Source organism: Saccopteryx leptura, chromosome 1 (genome assembly GCF_036850995.1).
Source record: "Saccopteryx leptura isolate mSacLep1 chromosome 1, mSacLep1_pri_phased_curated, whole genome shotgun sequence".
Lineage (NCBI taxonomy): Eukaryota > Metazoa > Chordata > Mammalia > Chiroptera > Emballonuridae > Saccopteryx > Saccopteryx leptura.
The window spans coordinates 341,983,393-342,003,534 of NC_089503.1; the positions used below are offsets into that span (position 1 = coordinate 341,983,393).

Consider the following 20,142-nt stretch of genomic DNA (forward strand, 5'->3'; position numbering starts at 1 on the left):
GACCATTATAGTAAGGAGATTGATTCAGTAATCAAAAAACTGACAAAGAATAGCCCAGGACCAGATGGCTTCACTTGTGAATTTTACCGAACATTTAGAGAATAATTAATGCCAATTTTTCCTAAACACTTCCAAGAAATCAAAGAGGAAGAAACACTCCTTACTCATTTTCCAAAGCCATACCAAAGCCAGAAAAGGACATTATCATAAAAGAAAACTACAGACCAATATCCTTATAAATATGGTACAAAAATGCTTAATAAAATACCAGGCGGTGGGGCAGTGGATAGAGCGTCGAACTGGGATGTGGAAGGACCCAGGTTCGAGACCCTGAGGTCGCCAGCTTGAGCGCGGGCTCATCTGGTTTCAGCAAAAGCTCATCAGCTTGGACCCAAGGTCGCTGGCTCGAGCAAGGGGTTACTCGGTCTGCTGAAGGCCCATGGTCAAGGCACATAGAGAAAGCAATCAATGAACAACTAAGGTGTTGCAACGAAAAACTGATGATTGATGCTTCTCATCTCTCTCCATTCCTGTCTGTCTGTTCCTATCTATCCCTCTCTCTGTCTCTGTAAAAAAAACAACAACTAGTATTTTGTTCATTAGATTTCACATATGAGTGAAATCATATAGAGACAGACTCATAGAGAGCAGGCTGGCAGCTGTTGGGGGAGGCAGGGGGGAAGAAAGATTAAGAAAAAAAAAAAAGAAAGAAAAACTCATGGACACAGAAAACAGTGTGGTGATTGCTTGGGTGGGGAACTGGGAAGATGGAGCAGGGTAGAAGTGGGAGCAGTCCATAAATGGTGATGGATGAAGACTTGACTTGCAGGGGGTGAACACAATACAGTGTTTGGAGATATATTGTAGAATTGAGCAGCTGAAACCTGTATGATTTTGTTAAGCAGTGTCACTCCAAAAGGCCAATTAAAAAAATAAAACCACAGTAAAAATCAATAAAAATAAAATACTTGCAAACTGAATTCATCAGCATATTAAAAGGATCGTTCACTATGATCAAGTAATATCTATAACTGAGATGCAAACATAGTTCAACATGCAAAAAACCAATGCAATACATCACATTAATAGAATGAAATAAAACCTTCATATAATCTTCTCAATAGATGCAGAACAGCATTTGAGAAAATTCCAACATTCATTCACGACAGTTTAAAGAACTGAATTATATAACAATAACATTTCTTTAGATTATTCACTCAATAAAATTTGTTAAGGGTCTATTATCTTTCATGTAGTCTTTAAGGTTCTGAGACTATAATAATTAATAAATTATATAAAGAAATTCCTGTGCCATGCCCTTATAAAACTTATTTTCATGGGACTAAGGTAGAAGATATACAGTAACCAAACAGTAGATAAAAGCAGGGGTGGTATTAAAATTTTAAATAGTGTTCAGAAAAGGTTTATCTAAGCAGAGATTCAAGAGAAAACTATTCACAGTAAAGTGGGTCAGCAAAGCTAAAAGTTTGTTTTTAAAACAACTAATAAAATTGGGCGAGGCCTGTGGTAGAGCAGTGAATAGATCATTGACCTGGAATGCTCAAGGCGCTGGTTCGAAGCCCTGGGCTTGCCTGGTCAAGGCACAAATGGGAAGCAACTACAAAATTGATGCTTCCTGCTCCTTCCCTCACCTCTCTCTCTCCCCTCCCTCTAAAATCAATAAATAAAATATTTTTTAAAAAACTAGAAAAATTGGTAAACTCATGACAAGACTGATCAAAGTGAAAAAAAGGATGTCTAAGTCACCAATGCCAAGAGTACAAGAAGAGATACCACTGTGGATCATATATATTACAAAGATAGTATAAGTACTATATATATTCAATATTAGGCAGATAGAGCTGATAATTTAGATAAAAATGAACAAATTTATAGAAAAAAGAAATATTAATATAAGTAGAAAATTTAAATGGTCCTATACCTACTAAAGAAATTAAATCTGTAACTATAAACTCTCCCACAAAGATAAACTCCAAATGGCTTCAACGAGAAATGATCTAAATATTTAAGGAAGAAACTATATCAATGTTAAAAAACTTCCAGATAATAGAAATAAGTTCCCAACTTGACACTAAACCAGATAAAAATGTTAAACCAGCCATTCTTTAGTCAACACAGATACAAAACAGCTAAATAAATAAATCCAGTGACATAAAAAAAGATTACAAATCCTGAGCAAACTTCACATATTACAGAAATGAGAGGTGTACTAAAACTTCAAAAATAATGAACACTTTCTGCTTAAGGTGAGAACATGAGAAAGAAGTTTACTGTCACCACTTCTCTTTAATATTGTACTACAGTTCACACTCAGTGCAATAGGGTAAGCAAAAATAAAATATATTAAAATTGGAACATAAGTAAAATGGTCTTTATTTGCAGGTAACGTGGTTTGTATGTTGAAATTCCAAAATAGCTATAAAACTATTAGAAAAAATAGGTAAATTAGTCAAAGTTTCTGGATATAGTCAATATAAAAAAAAAATTGTATTTCTAAATTTTAGCAACAACACCCCAGGCAAGGTTTTCTTAAACAAGAACAAAATGACTATACATAAAAGAAAATATTGATAAGCTAGACTTCATTAACATTAAGAACTTTCTTTAAAAGATAGCATAAAGAAATTCTGGTTCTTCAAAGATACCATTAAGAGCCTAACCAGGCAGTGGCACAGTGGATAAAACATCGGACTGGGACGCAGAAGACACAGGTTCGAACACACAGGTCATCATGCTGCAACAAAGAATTGATGCTTCTCATCTCTCTCCCTTCCTGTCTGTCTGTCCCTATATGTCCCCCTCTCTCTCTGACTCTCTGTCTTTGTAAAAAAAAAAAAAAAAAAGGATACCATTAAGAGAGTGAAAAGCCAAGCCACAGACTGGGGTATAAATACATATACATAAATATATAGAAATATAACAAAAACAGTCAAAGATAGAAAAATGAGGGACAGAAAGGAAGGGAAGGGGAGAGAAAGATAAATAGTTAGAGAAGATGAGGTTTTGACTAGAAAAGGATTGGAGGAAATTTTCTTGTGACAGAGATGTCTTAAATCTTGTTTTGAGTGATGGTTACACAACTGAATATATTTGTCAAAATATTAAATAGAACACTTTTATATTCATTTTATTGTATGTAAATTATAGCAACAATAAAAATGAGACTAAGAAATGATTAATGATCTACATGACAACATAAATCACTACCAACTTCAGTTCCTGTCACAAGACAAGTCCCAACTATCCATAGACAACATATCACTTTGAAAATCCCACAACATGGGAGTAAGGATAAAGTGCCACCTCTGGATCACAAAGACTGAAAAGCACCATGCTGGAGGTAAGAGGAATGGTTACACTCTGCATTGCCCTCCCCCAGGTTGACACAATACCACCCCAAGAGGGCACCCTTTGCCTACAGTTTCACCAGTGAGAAAAAGTCCAAGGTAGACATCCAGCACCCTCAGGATTGTGGAATGCTTCCCAGGAGGTCCACTAGGGCCCTGCCTCACAAGGATCATAGGGAAAATATGGGGCTTAACTACTGAAGATAGACTAAATAAAAACCTGGGTTTTAACAATACTTTAGATCCAATGGACCTAACATATACTTACAGAGCATTCTATCAAAGATCAGCAGAATGCACAGTCTTCTCAAGTGCACATGGAATATTTTGTAGAATACATCATATAATATTTTAGGCCACAAAATAAGTCTCAACAAATTCAAGAAGACAGAAATTATGTCAAGTATCTGTTCTAGTCACAATGATTTGAAATTATGCATCATTAACAGAAGGATAACTAAAAAATTTACAAATATACAGAAATTAGCATACTCCAAGGGATTAAAAAAAATCAAAAGGGAAATAAAAGAACAGTGAAAAAGGAAAATGGAAACACAACATACCAAAACTTATGGTGTGCAGCACATGCAGTTCTAAGAGTGAAGTTTATAGCAATAAATACGTAAAATACAAATATCAAGAAAAATGAAAGATGTAAAATAAATTAATTTTATACTTCTAGAAACTAGAAAAAAGAAGAGCAAAGTATGTTCAAATTTAGCAGAAAAAAAGAAATAATAAAGATTAGAGCAGAAATAAGTAAAATAGAGAATAGGAAAACAATATAAAAATTAATAAAACAAAGAGTTTCCTCTTTGAAAAAAATAAACATTGACAAAACCAAAGCTACGATAATCAAGACAAAAAAAGAAATAAACCATATAAGTAAAATTATAAATGAAAAAGAAGACATTATACCTGATATCACAGAAATATAAAGAATCGTAAGAGACTACTATAAATAATATATGCAAAAAATTGGATAACCTAGAATGGATAAATTTCTAGAAACATAAAACCTACCAAGATTAACTATTGAATAGAAAATCTAAACAGGGCAAAACAAAGTAAGGATATTGAATCAATAATCAAAAACTACCCAACAAAGGAAGTACAGAACCAGATGGTTTCACTGGTAAATTTTACCAAACATTTAACGAAGAATTAATGTCAATCTTGGAAACTCTTCTCAAAAACTAAAGATGAGAGAACATTCTCAAAGTCATTTTAGGAAACCAGCATTACCTTGATACCAAATTCAGATAAGGACACTACACGAAAAGAAAATTACAGGCCAATATCATACCCCATGAGTTATATACCAGTAGCAAGCGTGATTCACCCCAATAATGGTTCAACTTATGCTAAAAAAAAGTGTTCAACATATGCAATTCTATAATGTGATACACTGCATTAACAGAATGAAAGATAGATTATCTCAAGATACAGAAAAGTATTTGACAAAACTCAACATCTATCATGATAAAAACTCTCAGCAAATTGTGTTTAGAGGAACATACCTCAACATAACAAAGACCACATATAACAAACCCACAGCTAACATTATATGCGGTGCTAAAAGGTTGAAAACTTTTTCTATACTGTCAGGAACAAGATAAGAGTGCCCACTACTTTCACCACTTCTATTCAGCACAATCAACTATTCAACCTAGTACTGAAAACAGAGTACTCCTAGCCAGAGCAGTCAGGCAAGAAAAATAAACAAAGGCATTCAAACTGACTAGGATAAAGTAAAACTGTCTCTATTTGTAGATGGCATGATTTTATATATAGAAAATTTCAAAGGCTCTGTCAAAAAACTCTTAGATCTAATCAAAAAATTCAATCGAGTTCCAGGAAACAAAATCAACATGCAAAATCAGTAGCATTTCTATACACTAAAATTGAATTAGATAAAAAGGAATAAAGACACCAACCTCATTTACAATAAATCAAAAACAATAAAATACTTAGGAATAAATTTAACCAGAGATGAAAGAGCTATACACTGGGAACTAAAACATTAATTAAAGAAACTGAAGACACAAATAAATAAAGATATCCCAAGTCCATGAATTAGAAGAGTATCATAAAAATGTCCATAGAACCAAAATCCATTTATAATGCCAATGAAATCCTGTCAAGATTTCAATGGCATTTTTTACAGAAATTTAAAAAAAATCCTAAAATTCATTTGGAACCATAAAGGATAAGAAAAGTCAAAGCAATCTCAAAAAAGAATAACACTGAATGCATCACACTTTCTGATTTTTAACTACATTACAAAGCTATAGTAATTAAAACAGTATGATATTGGCAAAAATGCACGTTAACAACATGAGGTGATGAATGCAGTAACTAAACTTATTTTGGTAACTATATATACATCAAATCCTTCTGTTGTACATCTTAAACTTAATACGATATTATATATTAATTACATCTCAATAAAGATAGGAAAAAAAACATTTTACACGTACATAAGAAAAGAGAATTAGTAATCTAGAAGCTAGGTAAAGTGAAATTACTCAAAATGTATTACACAGAGAAAAAAAGTTTGAAAATAGCAGGGAGGGTTAAAAGATGGGGTAGCCAGAGTGAGAAGATCTAACATATATTTAATCACAGTTCCAATATAGGAAAGAGAGAATAGATAGAGTAAAGGCAAATTTTCTCTGGAAGAGAAACCAGAAGTGGTTAAAGGCATTAATTCACAGACTTAAAAATCCTTATGAACCCAACCAGGATAAATAAAAAGATACCTACCTTTGAATACGTTATAGTAAAGCTACAGAGTACCGAAGACAAAGATGCAGAGGAAGGGCTATTTTGGGTAGGGTAATTCGGCGAGTCTTCTCTGAGGAGTTAATATTTAATCAGAAACCTACATTAGAGTATTTAGTGTGAGAGAAAAAGCAAAGAAAATGAAGAAGAATAAGCAAAGAGATCTGGGTCACTAGAATGGAATAAATGAGAGGAAAGTTGGTAGGTCATTAACAGAGCCAGGGCCAAAGTACATATATAAAGCTATAGAAGCCATGGTAAAGTCTGAATTTTTATTTTAGGTATGATAGAAAGAAATTCAGTGGAGGTTTTGAACATTGGTATGACATAGTATCAAAAACTTTACTCTGGTACTGTGGGGAGAAACGGGTATAAGAGGACAAGGACAGATGTGTGAATATTAAGAAGCCAGTGATGATGGCCAGGGTGGGGATCATGTTAGTCAAGGTAGGGAGAAGTAGACATACATCAGAAAAATAGCTAACATTTATTGAACTAATGTTGCACATTGTTCTAAGCACTTTACATATATTACCTCTCTTAATTCTATTAACATCTATAAAATTGGTGATCTTATTCCCATTTTGCAGATGAGAACACACACGTAAGTGAAGTAAATGGCCTAAAATAAGATCATAGAATGAATTAGTGGTAAAGATAGTTTGACTCTACTTCCTGGGTAATGACAACATGGGCAAATAAAACAAGTTATCAAATGTAACTTTTAGATTTCAGGTTTGTGTAAATAAATTGACAATGGTGCCATTTACTGAGATTTAGGGCATTGCAGAAGGCCAGGTTTATAACAGAATGAGTTTATTTTGAACAGGTTGAGCTTCAATTCCCTTAAATTAAATTTATTGGGGCGACAATGGTTAATAAAATTATATAGGTTTCAAGTGTACAATTCTAAACTATATCATCTGTATATTGCATTTTGTGTAAATTACCACCCAAAGTTAAATCTCCTTCCATCACCAAATATTTGACCCCCTTTTCACCTTTACTGTCCTTCTACTGCTTTCCCTTTGGTAACCACCATACTGTTGTCTGTGTCTATGAGCTTTTATCTGTTCATTTGTTGCTTTCAGTTTTACATCCCACATATGATTGAAATCATATGGTTCTTGACTTTTTCTGTTTGACTTATATGACCAAGAAACCCCTCTTCTGGGTATCTATCCAAAACATTTGAAAACATTTATTTGCAAAGATATATATACTCTTATGTTCACTGAAGCATTATTCACTGTGGCCAAGACAGAAGCAACTGAAGTGTCCTTTGATAGGTGATTGGATAAAAATGATGTGGAACATATATACAATGCAATACTACTCAGCCATAAGAAAAGATGAAATACTGCCATTTGCGACAACATGGGTAAATCTCAAGAATATCATGCTAAGCAAAATAAGTCAATTTGCTTATTAAAGATCAACACAGAGATGGCAAGTAAGCCAGGATTTTAAGCCGAAGCCAACATTGGTGATATCAAGTTGGAAGTAAGCACATAAAAGATAAATCATGGACATATAGTAGATAAACCTACCCCAGAAGTGACTATAAGGTGAAATCAGAAAGTACAGGACTAGGCAAGCCCTTAGGGGAAGGAGGGAAGGCTGGGAAAGTGAGCAAGTAACTTCCCTGGACAGCATGGTATCACAGGAGCCAAGAGGAAAGAATATTTCAGGAAGAGAACAGCTAACAACGTTGAAAGCTACTGAGAGATCAGAATATCTTTTTAGTTCTTAAGCTTAAAAAGGTAGAAAGTACTGCAGTCTCAACAATTTTGAATGAAAACTTAGTAACTGACCTCTAAAAAATTTTTACATTAAGCAACATTCTAAATTTTTCTGAATCACTTAACCACTAAAATATTAAAAATCCTATCTGAAAACCTCCATCATCAAGGAATTTTTAATTCTTTTTTAGTTTCTACTGAATAAAGCATATAATAGTTTAAAATATATTTTATTTACATGTAAATAGCAAAGTTATTCTTACCTATATAAAAAAAGATCTTTGGCAAGTCGCTTAGGTCCAATGATTTTGAAGATAATTTCGTATGTTTCAAGTGCCTTCCGATGAACTCCACCGGGTAATGCTGGATGTAAACATTGAGCTAGGCGTTTGCCTATGGTCAGCTTTTTGGGTACTACTTGGTACTTTGCATTATTTTGTAAAACCTGGAAGAAAACATTTTAATTCAGTTGAGAAAAAAAATATTACATTTTATATTATTTCTACTTTCTAACACAGTATTATCAAAAAATCCTTACAGAACTTCTTTATACTTTAAAAAATTAAAGGGGAGACCAAAGAACTTTTATTTTTGTCAATTACATCTATCAAGGTATATAATATTTAAAATTAATACTGAGAATTTAAAAAATTATTTTAATGTTATAAAAAATCCACTGCATGTCATTTTTATGGAAAATAACAATATTTTCCCCAAAAAATTATTCAGAAGAGAGGCATTGTTTTAGATTTTTGTAAAACATTTTTTCTTTAAGTGAGAAGAGGGGAGATAGACAGACTCATGCATGTGCCCCAACTGAAATCCACCCAGCAACCCCCATCTGGGGCTGATGCTCTGCTCATCTTAGGCTGATGCTCACAACTGAGCTATTTTTAGTGCCTGAGGCAGAGGCTCCATGGAGCCATCCTCAGCACCCGGGGCTGACAGGTGCTTGAACCAATTAAGCCATGGATGCGGGAGGGGAAGAGAGAGAAAGAGACAAAAAGAGAAAGAGCGAGAGAGAAAAAAAGAGGGAGGGGAAGAGAAGCAGATGGCCATTTCTCCTGTGTGCCCTGACTGGGAACTGAACCTAGGACATACACACGCCAGGTCAACACTCTACCACTAGGCCAATCAGCCAGGGCCAGATTTTTGTAAAATTTTAATGTTAATCAGCCTTTGAACTATTTTTGATAGGTTGCTTGAGATCTATAAATATTGGACTTCAACACAGATACATAGGTAGAAGAGGGTGAACCACTGCTTTAGTGTATTGTATTATAGCAACTATAATGCTTACAAGAATCTACATGAGATTATGACTGCCCATTTGTTTTTACTAAGTTAATTTCCCATTGGACCAAACACATTTTGCTTTATTTATTCAGCTACAACATTTTTTTTCTTGAGAGAGAGAGAGACAGACAGACAGACAGGAAAGGAGAAAGATGAGAAGCATCAACTCAGAGTTGTAGCACTTTAGTTGTTCATTGATTGATTTCTCATATGTGTTTTGACCAGGGGACTCCAGCTGAACTAGTGGCTGCTTGTTCAAGCCAGTGACTTTGGGCTCAAATCAGAGACCTTGGACTCAAGCCAGTGACCTTCAGCTTCAAGGCAGTGACTTTTGGGCTCAGGCCATTGACCATGCAGTCATATCTATGATCCCACACTCAAATCGATGACCCTGCCCTTAACTGGTGAGTCCACCCTCAAGCTGAATGAGCCATCCTCAAGCCAGCAACATCAGGGTTTTGAACCTGAAGCCTCAGCGTCTCAGACCAACACTGTATACACTGTGCCACCACCTGGTCAAGCTCAACCACACTTCCTTAGAGATAATGGTCAGGGTAGAATTTATAGAACATCCTTTTTTTACAAACCACCCAAAGCAAATTAATTATTTAAGTAACAAAAAGCACTTATTAATGTAGTTTTTCAAAGTATTAAAATGAACACTCAGAATAAATACAGAAAAATATATTAGAACTGAATTTAGAAGGACACAAAATTTTCTTTATTTTACAAAATAAAGACTGGGGATAAAATATACGAGACCTACTTAAGGCAGTATAGCAAAGGAGTCAGCACTAGATCTCCCAGTTCATAAAAAAAGTGAAGGTTATAACTGAGGTCCATTTTATATTTAAAAATATAAAATCCTTCCCTTTTTTCACTGTGACTTTAGGTAAATTTAATTAATGACTTGAATATCCTACTTTGTGTTATCTGGATACAGTAAAATGTGTTTACATGAATATTCATTAACTATAAAAAACTAATTATGCATGCAATTAAGCAAATTAATTTCTATAATTTTGAATTGCTTTTAAACACAGTTCCTAGAGCAAGTCTGCAGGGACTCTTCAGAATGAAAAAGAACCTAACTACCTTTAAGCAAGCTGGTACTTTCGAATGCAAGTTCATGGGAATGTTGCAAAAATTTGAGAATTTATCAAATTTAAAATGACAAATGTTAGAAGTTAACATGTCAAACCTAAGTTTGGGCATCTAAGTGTAAGATAAATCCTTGGCAAAATGAAAATGAAACCTTTTCATTTTAAGATAGCAAGGTAATTATCTATAGTATCAGGTGGAAAACTAGTGTTCCTGGTGTATTTTTAAGACAAATTTCTTTCCTTATAATTGTATGCCAAGCTGATGTTAAAATTGTTATATGTCTGACTAGTGGCGGCGTACTGGATAGAGCATATCCCTGAGATGCTGAGGTCCCAGGTTCGAAACCCCTACTGGCTATAACTAAGGCTGCCTAGAAATAAAATGTTTTGTTATTGCTACACACTATTTGGAAAGAACAATTAGTTAATGCTTTTCAAACGCAGATTTTCATTTTGTTGCCAAAAACTCCAGAACCATATCTGATGCTCTATTACAGAATCTTATTAGCCCTCATAGTTAGCATATTTGCTTCTTATTCTTAGTCTTGTGTTTTTCATAAGTAATGATAGTAATAACTATGATTTTCAAGCACTAGTGTTGTTTGGGCCTTAAAAATATGCCTGACTACCCAGGAACAACTCATAAAATAAAATAACAATAGCAAAAGTAATTCTGAGGTTTAGTTATGTTTCTGAACTTTTTACTACAAGATTTAGAGAAATCTAATAAGTATAGACACAGATTTCTGATTTTTACTACCTTTTATGAAATGGATACGGCTGACATACCTTATTAAGTTTTCCAAGTGCGGATATCAAATCTGCCCATTCACTGGAGTATTCAAAATTCTTCAGTGCTTTGTCAATTGCTGCTACATAGTTTCTGTATTTGGAGTCACTCAGTAACTCCAGCTCTTCTGCGTTCATCCTCTCACAGTGTCCCACTAGAGGGCAGTTCCAAAATCATGTAAAATCATCACCTACAAAAGAATTGTGCAGGAGAAACAAGAGTTACAAAGTAATTAAAATAAGTACCGATGCTCTTTCTATAGATTTAATGACTTTTAAATGTTTCTTAAAAATTAGAAGTGGTTAATACTTTGGTCAGCTAGTATGCTGGGTCATGGAAGTAGTCAAAGACAGCTTCAAAGATAATTCTGTGTTTTGTCCTATGCACTGAAAAAAAAAAAGGCTGTAGATTTCAGGGATACAGAGAGTAGGAAATATTCTGTATTTATATCAATTTAGAAATCATGTTATTTCCTGGTCATATTTGCTGATCTAAAATTTCTGATATATACTACTCACAAAAATTAGGGGATACTTTATAGCTTTATAGCTTCATATTCATTTTGAAATATCTCCTAATATTTGTGAGCAGTATACATAACTCTTTACTTTGATCATAAAGAACACGAAGAGTGATCTGGCCAGCTGGCTCAGTGATAGAGCATCAGTGTGTGGACATCCTGGGTTCAATTGCTGGCCAGGGCACACAGGAGAAGCACCCATTTGCTTCTCCACACCTCCTCCTCTCGCTTCTCTCTCTCTCTTCTCCTCCCCTCCTGCAGCCATGGCTTGATTGGAGTGAGCTGGCCTTGGGAACTGAGGATTGCTCCATGGCCTCCACCTCAGGCACTAAAAAGGGCTCCAGTTGCAATGTAGCAAAGGCCCCAGATAGGCAGACATCGCCCCCAAGTGGGCTTGCATAGTGGATCCTGGTTGGGTGCATGTGGGAGTCTCTCTCCCTCCCCTCCTCTCACCAAATAAAAATAATAAAAGAATACTAAGACTGGATAGATTGTAAACATCAAGGACATCCAAAAATAGGAAAGAAGGAAAGGAGGAGGAAGGGAGGAAGGAAAATATTATAAATGATTTGAAGATCACTTTATTTATTAAGCAATAAATTAGCATATGGTATGAAGGAACATCAGCTCTTTGAAATTAGACATTAATTTCTGTATTTTAATAAAACTGACAATTATGTGGTGATTTAAAATATATTCAGAAAATCTTTGATATTACTTTCAAATAGTGGTACTTAGTTCTCCAGCCTCTTGTACTTGGCTTTGTGATTCAATTCTAAGGAAAATAGTAAGACAGAAATGACCATGAATACTAGCTAATACTATGTTGTAAAAGCACTCCAGTGTCTGTCTCTCTCTCATCTCACTAGCTCTAGGGAAAGCTAGTCACCATGTCATGAGAACATATCAAAGAGCCCTATGGAGAAGTCACTGTGATAAGGAAATGAGGTTTTCTGTCAACAGGCATGAGAATGAGCTACTTTAGAAGCATATCCTCCATCCCCAGGCAAGCCCTGATTTGACCTCCACACCACCTCACATCTTGATTGTAACTTTAGGAGAGAACCTGAGCCAGAACTACATAGCTAAGCCCCTCAAATTTGTGACCTACTAAAAGTTTGCTGTTTTAAACCATTGAATTAGGAGGTAATTTTTTTCTTTTTTTTTTTTTTGTGACAGAGACAGAGGGAGAGAGAGGGACAGATAGGGACAGACAGAAAGGGAAAGAGATGAAAAGCATACAGTTTTTGGTGTGGCTCCTTAGTTGTTCATTGATTGCTTCCTCATATGTGCCTCGACAAGGAGGCTACAACAGAGTGAGTGACCCTTTGCTCGAGCCAGCGACTTTGGGCTTCAAGCCAGCAACCTTTGGGCCCAAGCCAGTGACCATGGAGTCATGTCTATGATCCCACACTCAAGCCAGCGATCCCACATTCAAACTGGTGAGCCCATGCTCAAGCGGGTGACCTCGGGTTTCAAACCTGGGTCCTCTGTGTCCCATTCCAATGCTCTATCTACTGCGCTACCACCTGATCAGGCGAGAGGTAATTTGTTATACAGTAACAGATAACCAATATAGAGTAGTTAACAGGATTTAATTGAGGCTTGCATCTTAGAAATCAAGGTGGCCTCTCTTTCAATTATTTTGGTATCCTATCTGACTTTTAACTAACTCTGCAGGTTTCCCTAGAGCTGGGTTCACAGAACTGAAGGAGGATGTAAGAATGGGCCTCAGGAGAGTCTTAACACAATTATATGGGGATATGGGTGGTGTAAAATTAGTCTTTCTAACAAATAGTTTTGAGTTAACTGGATATCCACATGTAAAAGAATGAAACACACTCTATTCTCACACCTACACAAAAATGAAATCAAAATGAATTATAGATCTAAATGTAACAGCACTATAAAACTCTGGGAAGAAAATACAGAATTAAATCTTTGTGACCTAGCAGCAGCCAATCTTAAAAGTGGCCTGACCTGTGGTGAAGTAATGGATAAAGCATTGACCTGGAATGCTGAGGTTGCAGGTTCAAAGCCCCAGGCTTTCCCAGGCAAGGCACATACAAGAAGAAACTACAAGGTGATGCTTCCTGCTCCTCCCCACCATCTTTCTCTCTCCTCTCTCTAAAATCAGTTAATAAAATTGTAAAAAAGAAAAAAAAAGGAAATAGCACTGAAAGCACTACAAAAAAAAACCCAGATAAATTATACTCCATGAAAATTAAAAACCTTTAATTTTGTACTTCAAAGGACACCATCAAGAAAGTGAAAAGATAACTCACAGAATGGGAAATCATTTATCTTCCATATTTCTGATAAGGAACTTGACATATATTATAAAGAACTCTTACAAGTTCAAAATAAAAGGACAATTTTAAAATGGGCAAAGGATGTAAGTAGACATTTCTCCAAAGATATACAAACTATCAATAAGCACAGAAAATGATATTCAACATTCTTAATCACCAGGGAAATGAAAATCAAAACCACATTGAGATACTTCACACAACTAGGACCGTTGGAATAAAAAAGACAATAATAAGTTTAGGCAAAGACATGGAGAAACTAGAAACCCTTCTACACTACTGGTGGGAATGTAAATTAGTGCAACTGCTTTGGAAAATAGTCTGGCAGTTCTCAAAATGTTAAACATAGAATTACCATGTGACTTAGCAATCCCACTGCTAGATATTGTATATATACGCAAGAGAAATAAAAAGTTGTCCACACAAAAATTTTTTTAACTTTTTTTAATTATTATTCATTTTAATGGGGTGACATTGATAAATCAGGGTATATATGTTCAAAGAAAACATCTCCAGGTTATTTTGACATTTCCTTATGTTGCATACCCATCACCCAGTCAAATTGTCTTCCGTCACCTTCTATCTGGTTTTCTTTGCGTCACTCCCCTCCCCTCCTTCTCATCCACCCCCTCTCCCAGTAACCACCACCCTCTTGTCCATGTCTCTGAGCCTCATTTTTAAGTCCTACCTATGTATGAAATCATACAGTTCTTAGTTTTTTCTGATTTAGTTATTTCACTCAGTATAATGTTATCAAGGTCCATCCATGTTATTGTAAATGATGTCATGTCATCATTTCTTTATTATTTATTATTTCCTTCCTTCTACTACATCTGGGCTTTACTTGCTGTTCTTTTTCTAGTTCTTTTAGATGCAGAGTCAAGTTGCTTATTTGAGCTTTTTCTAGGTTCTTAAGGTATGCCTGTAATGCTATGAACTTCCCTCTCAGGACTGTTTTTGCTGTGTCCCATAAATTTTGAGTTGACGTATGCTCATTATCATTTGTTTCTAGGAATGTTTTTATTTCTTCTTTGAACTCATTGTTAACCCATTCGTTATTTAATAACATGTTTCCAAGTGCTTGAGTATTTTTCAGTTTTTCTGTTGTGGTTGATTTCTAGTTTCATGTCATTGTGATCAGAGAAAATGCTTGATATCATTTCAATTTTCTTAAATTTGTTGAGACCGCTTTTGTGTCCTAACATGTGGTCTATCCTAGAGAATGTACCATGAGCACTTGAAAAGAATGTATGTTCTGCTGCTTTAGGGTGAAAGGCTCTGAAGATATCTATTAAATCCAGTTGATCTAGTGTGTCCTTTAAGTCTGCTGTTTCTTTGTTAATTTTCTTTCTTGAGGATCTATCCAGTGATGTTAGTGGGGTATTGAAATCCCCTACTACTATAGTATTGCTGTTGATCTCGCCCTTTATATCCATCAAAGTCTGCTTTATATATTTAGGTGCTCCAATATTAGGTGCGTAGATATTTATAATGGTTATATCTTCCTGTTGGATTGCTCCCTTTATCATTATGTAGTGATCTTCTTTATCTCTTACTATATATACCCTTTGTTTTAAAGTCCATTTTGTCTGATATAAGTATTGCTACCCCACCTTTTTATTCATTTCCATTTGCATGAAGTATTTTTTCCATCCTTTTACCTTCGGCCTATATGCATCTTTTGTTTTAAGGTGTGTCTCTTGTAGACAGCATATGTATGGGTCCTGTTGTCTTATCCATGCAGCTACCCTATGTCTTTTGATCTGATCATTTAATCCATTTACAGTTAAGGTTATTATTGATATGTAGTTGTTTATTGCCATTTTTTTCCTTTAAATCTATATTCCTCTTTATATATGAATTTTTTCCCCGCTTTGTTCTGTCTACAGCAGGCCCTGTAACATTTCTTAAAGCATTGGTTTGGTCGTGACGAATTCCTTGAGTTTTTTTATTGTCTGGGAAGCTTTTTATTTCTCCTTCAATTTTAAATGATAATCTTGCTGGATAAAGAAGTATTGGTTGTAGGTTCTTGTTTTGCATTACTTTGAATATTTCTTGACAATCCCTTCTGGCCTCAAGTGTTTCTGTTGAGAAGTCGGATGTCATCCTTATGGGTGTTCCTTTGTAGGTGATTGACTGTTTTTCTCTTACAGCTTTTAATATTCTTTCTTTACCTCTTAGCTTTGGTATTTTGATGATATGTCTTGGTGTGGGTCTCTTTGGGTTTTTTCTTAATGGGATTCTCTCTGCTTCTTAAATTGACTCTTTCCTGCATCAATTTATGGAAATTTTCATCTATAATTTCTTCAAAGAACTTCTCTAGTCCTTGTTCTTTCTCTTCTCCTTCAGGAACCCCTATTATGTGGATATTGTTTCTCTTCATGTTGTCACAGAGCTCTCATAGGGTTTCCTCAGATTTTTTGATCCTCTTTTCTTTTTGCTTTTCTGCTTCTGTTTTCACTTATCTTGTCTCTAAATCATGATTCAATCCTCTGCTTCATCCAGCCTGCTTTTAATTCCTTCTAGTGTAGTCTTCATTTCTGATAGTGTTTGTCATTTCTGTCTGGTTCTTTATGATTTCCGTGTCCTTTTTGATGCTTACAATTTCTTTATTGAGGTGTTCATTAAGGGCATCTATTGTAGCTTTGAGATCCTTAAGCATCCTAACAATCATTATTTTAAATTCTGCATCTGGTAATTTGATAACTTCAGATTCGTGGACTTTTTCTGAGGACTTATCTTATTAAAGCATATGACTTATGCTTCTCTGCCTACTCATTATTCTCTGTATGACTTACAGGCTTCTTCTAGTTGTGATCTCCTTACCTAGTAGAGCTGCTTTGAAGTCTTGATTTGTTTGTTTTCTTAACTCTGTATCTTGTTTACTGATCTCAGTAGGGGTCTTATTTGAAACTATCCAGGAATTGAGTGGGTGTAACCTGAGACTCTGACCTGCCAGCTTCTTTCAGGGGGTAGGGTGCTTTCTCAGCTTCAGTAGGGGAAAGTGTATCTCAGATTTCCATGGAGACCAGAGTTATTGCCCCTCCCCCCACTTCCTGTTTTCAGCTGTGTCTTGTTGCGCTGATTGGAGCTGGAGAGCTTTCTGGATGTGGGTCACCAGAACCAATTTAGGCTTGTGCTTTGTTGAGGATTCAACCCCTCCCCCAGCTATGACCGCCTCCTCACTGGATGAGTCAGCTTTTCAGGTTATCCCATGCATTCCTCTGCCCGTTACTGTCTCTCTCCCCCCCTTTTCCGTTTGGAAGACAGCACACCTCGTTCCCAGGTACCCAGGCAAGTGGCTGTGATATTTTCTGTTCTTCTCCTTGTAATGAGAGCCCTTCTGGGTCTCAGCCTCACCCCCCTTCACTCCTGGAAGCAGGGGAGCTCCCACCGTGCCCCTTACTCCCTACCAGGCTCAGTGTGTCTTTTTCTTTCCTTCTTGGCTTTTGAGACCTGTTCTTGTAGTCCAAAGTTGGTTTTTCATACTGATTGTTCCCAAATTAATTTGTAATCCAGTTTGGTGGCGTGAGCTGGGAGTCTATGCATCTGCCTACTCCGCTGCCATCTTGGTATCTCCTCAGGAGCTCTTAATAAGTAGCTTTTCTGACGTAATCTATAGTCCACTTGACAATTGAGTTGCAGTTCTTTCTAATGTACAACTCAGACAAACTGAACCTGAACTGTCATAAAAAACAACTTAGTGTGGTATTTTGTTTCGTTCAAAAAATTAAAATAAAACAAAATAGCTGTTCAAAAAAAAAAAGCTTATAGATGTCTTTAGCAAATTAGGTCTTAAGAAAATAACCAGGTTATACAGATTTATGTTTAATACTTTTTAGTGTAAAAAGGTAAAATTTAAGTAATAAATGAAATAGTCCATTAGATCATCTGAATTTTAAAACATTTTGTTTAAATGATTATAAAAATTGAGTAGATCCAATTTCAGAATAACTACATAAAAATTCTTTGAGCTGACTTGCTTTTCACTAAATGAGTTTTTCCCCCTTCCTCCTTCCTTTGCCATGAAAAGTAGAGGTAGGGCTAAAGAGAGAGAAATATTCACTATTATCTGATTCATTTGAAACACAAATGTCAAACATGCACTTAACCCTGTTCTAGTTCACTGCTTCCTTAGTAAATTTACCTGCCTGACATAACTATTTCAAAACTTCCCAAAACTCTATTACCACCTTCCCTCTATTGTTGCTACAGACCAAGCTTAAAATTTAATTAAGAAAACAGAAGCACAAGGAATGTTCTTATTTTCCTCGAACAAATCTACAAACATATGTCCACCTATACCATATTCTCCACTTTCTCTCCTGTTTTCAGGAACAAAGGACCCTCCTCCATCAAAGGCCTATCTACCCTTTGCTATACTGGATCCCATACTCCTCTCACCTTCTCAATCACTTCTCCCAGAAGTTTTACTGGCTAACTCTCTCTTCTTCTCTACAAGATCATTTTTCATCAGACTACAGAAAAGCCCTGAAATCTACCATGGTAAAAACCTAAAATCCATAGCCTCCCATTGACACAGGCTCTTTGGCTACCAACTCATTTCTCTGTTCTAATTACAAACTTTTCAGAGAGATTTCTCTATACCATTTCATCTCTTTATCTCTCATTCACTCTTCACCATACTCAAAAATGCCTTATGACATTGTCCCTCTAAGGAAACCACCCATATAAATGCATTTGCCAAAGCCAATGGTCACTTCTCTAGTCCCTCATCTCAATCAATTTAGCAGTATTTAATACTTTGTTCTTGGCTCCCAGGACTCTTCACTCTATGGTATGTTCTGATCTTCTCTAACAACTCTTTTTAAGTCTATTCTGGCTTCTCTATTCAATTTTATATTATTATCATTATTATGTAAATACTGAAGTACTTCAAGGCTCAATCAGGAACACTCCTCTTTTTTCTCCACTGAAGTTATCTCCTCTAGTCCTATAACTTCAAATGCAGAGCATGTTAACTGATATAGCCTAAATTTATAACCATCACCTTTCCTCCTCTATTCTAACTGGTTAAAAATTGACTCCAGCACACAGCTGAATCCTATTTCTATTCTTTCTTTTTTTTTTTTTTTTTCTGAAGCTGGAAACAGGGAGAGACAGTCAGACAGACTCCCGCATGCGCCCGACCGGGATCCACCTGGCACGCCCACCATGGGGCGACGCTCTGCCCACCAGGGGGCGATGCTCTGCCCATCCTGGGCGTCGCCATGTTGCGACCAGAGCCACTCTAGCGCCTGAGGCAGAGGCCACAGAGCCATCCCCAGCGCCCGGGCCATCTTTGCTCCAATGGAGCCTTGGCTGCGGGAGGGGAAGAGAGAGACAGAGAGGAAGGCGCGGCGGAGGGGTGGAGAAGCAAATGGGTGCTTCTCCTGTGTGCCCTGGCCGGGAATCGAACCCGGGTCCTCCGCACGCTAGGCCGACGCTCTACCGCTGAGCCAACCGGCCAGGACCGCCCTATTTCTATTCTTAAGTCCCTAGAATCCATCCTCCACAGAGAAGCCAAAGATCATTCAAATCAGACCAGATTATTACAAGAATATCCTAAATCAAATACATCAAGGTCTTTTGCATTGCAGGGCATTTTGTATTTGCTCTTTTCTATACCTGAAAGTTCTTAGATCAGTTCTTCGTGTGGCAATTTCTTCCCATCCTCCAAGTAATATTGAACTCTCAAAATCCTTTTTGATTAGTCTATTTCAAGTGGCCTGCCTGTACCAGGACCATGATCTTAACAACTACTCTACCATATCACATTGTTTCCTTCCTAGTACCAGTGGTGGGATTCAGCTGACTCGCACCGGTTCAGCAGAACCAATACCTAATTTTCTGTTGCGTTTGGTGAACTGGTTGTTAAAATGGCACTTGTAATCAGGGTTCTCTCTAAGGTGGGTGTGCCTGGGCAGCAGCCCAATGTGGAAATCACAAATTTACATTCTTTAGTTGTTTTTAATGTTTGTTTTCTAAGCGCTGGTAGTAATGCTTATTCTGTTCATAGGTGAAAAAAATTGCAAATGAGGATGCCAATCAAGAAGCAATATGGAAATATCTTAAATAACAGTTTTATTGGGTTTTTTTGTCAAGTATTATTTAATATTTTTCATTAATATTTTCAAACTCATAACATCTAGTTTTGTGTACCTCTTTTATTGTTCTTATTTAAGTTTTAAATGCATGAGATAATAAACTATATGCCTTTCAGTGTTTAT

General features: G+C 36.0%; 1 protein-coding gene across 11 annotated transcripts in view; it reads right to left on the reverse strand.

Annotated features, from left to right (window-relative positions):
• DOP1A (DOP1 leucine zipper like protein A) overlaps positions 1 to 20,142 on the reverse strand; it is a 117,317-nt gene that overhangs the window by 81,025 nt on the left and 16,150 nt on the right. For 10 of the 11 annotated variants that reach the window (XM_066358946.1, XM_066358950.1, XM_066358943.1 and 7 more), the window contains exons 2-3: positions 11,083 to 11,273; positions 8,158 to 8,339 (exon numbers count right to left, since the gene is read on the reverse strand). In XM_066358946.1, the coding sequence (XP_066215043.1) occupies positions 8,158 to 8,339; positions 11,083 to 11,220 (320 nt within the window). In that variant the 5' untranslated portion in view covers positions 11,221 to 11,273. Of the gene's footprint in view, positions 1 to 8,157; positions 8,340 to 11,082; positions 11,274 to 20,142 lie in introns of those variants that run through there. The other variant, XM_066358949.1, reaches the window with a different exon arrangement.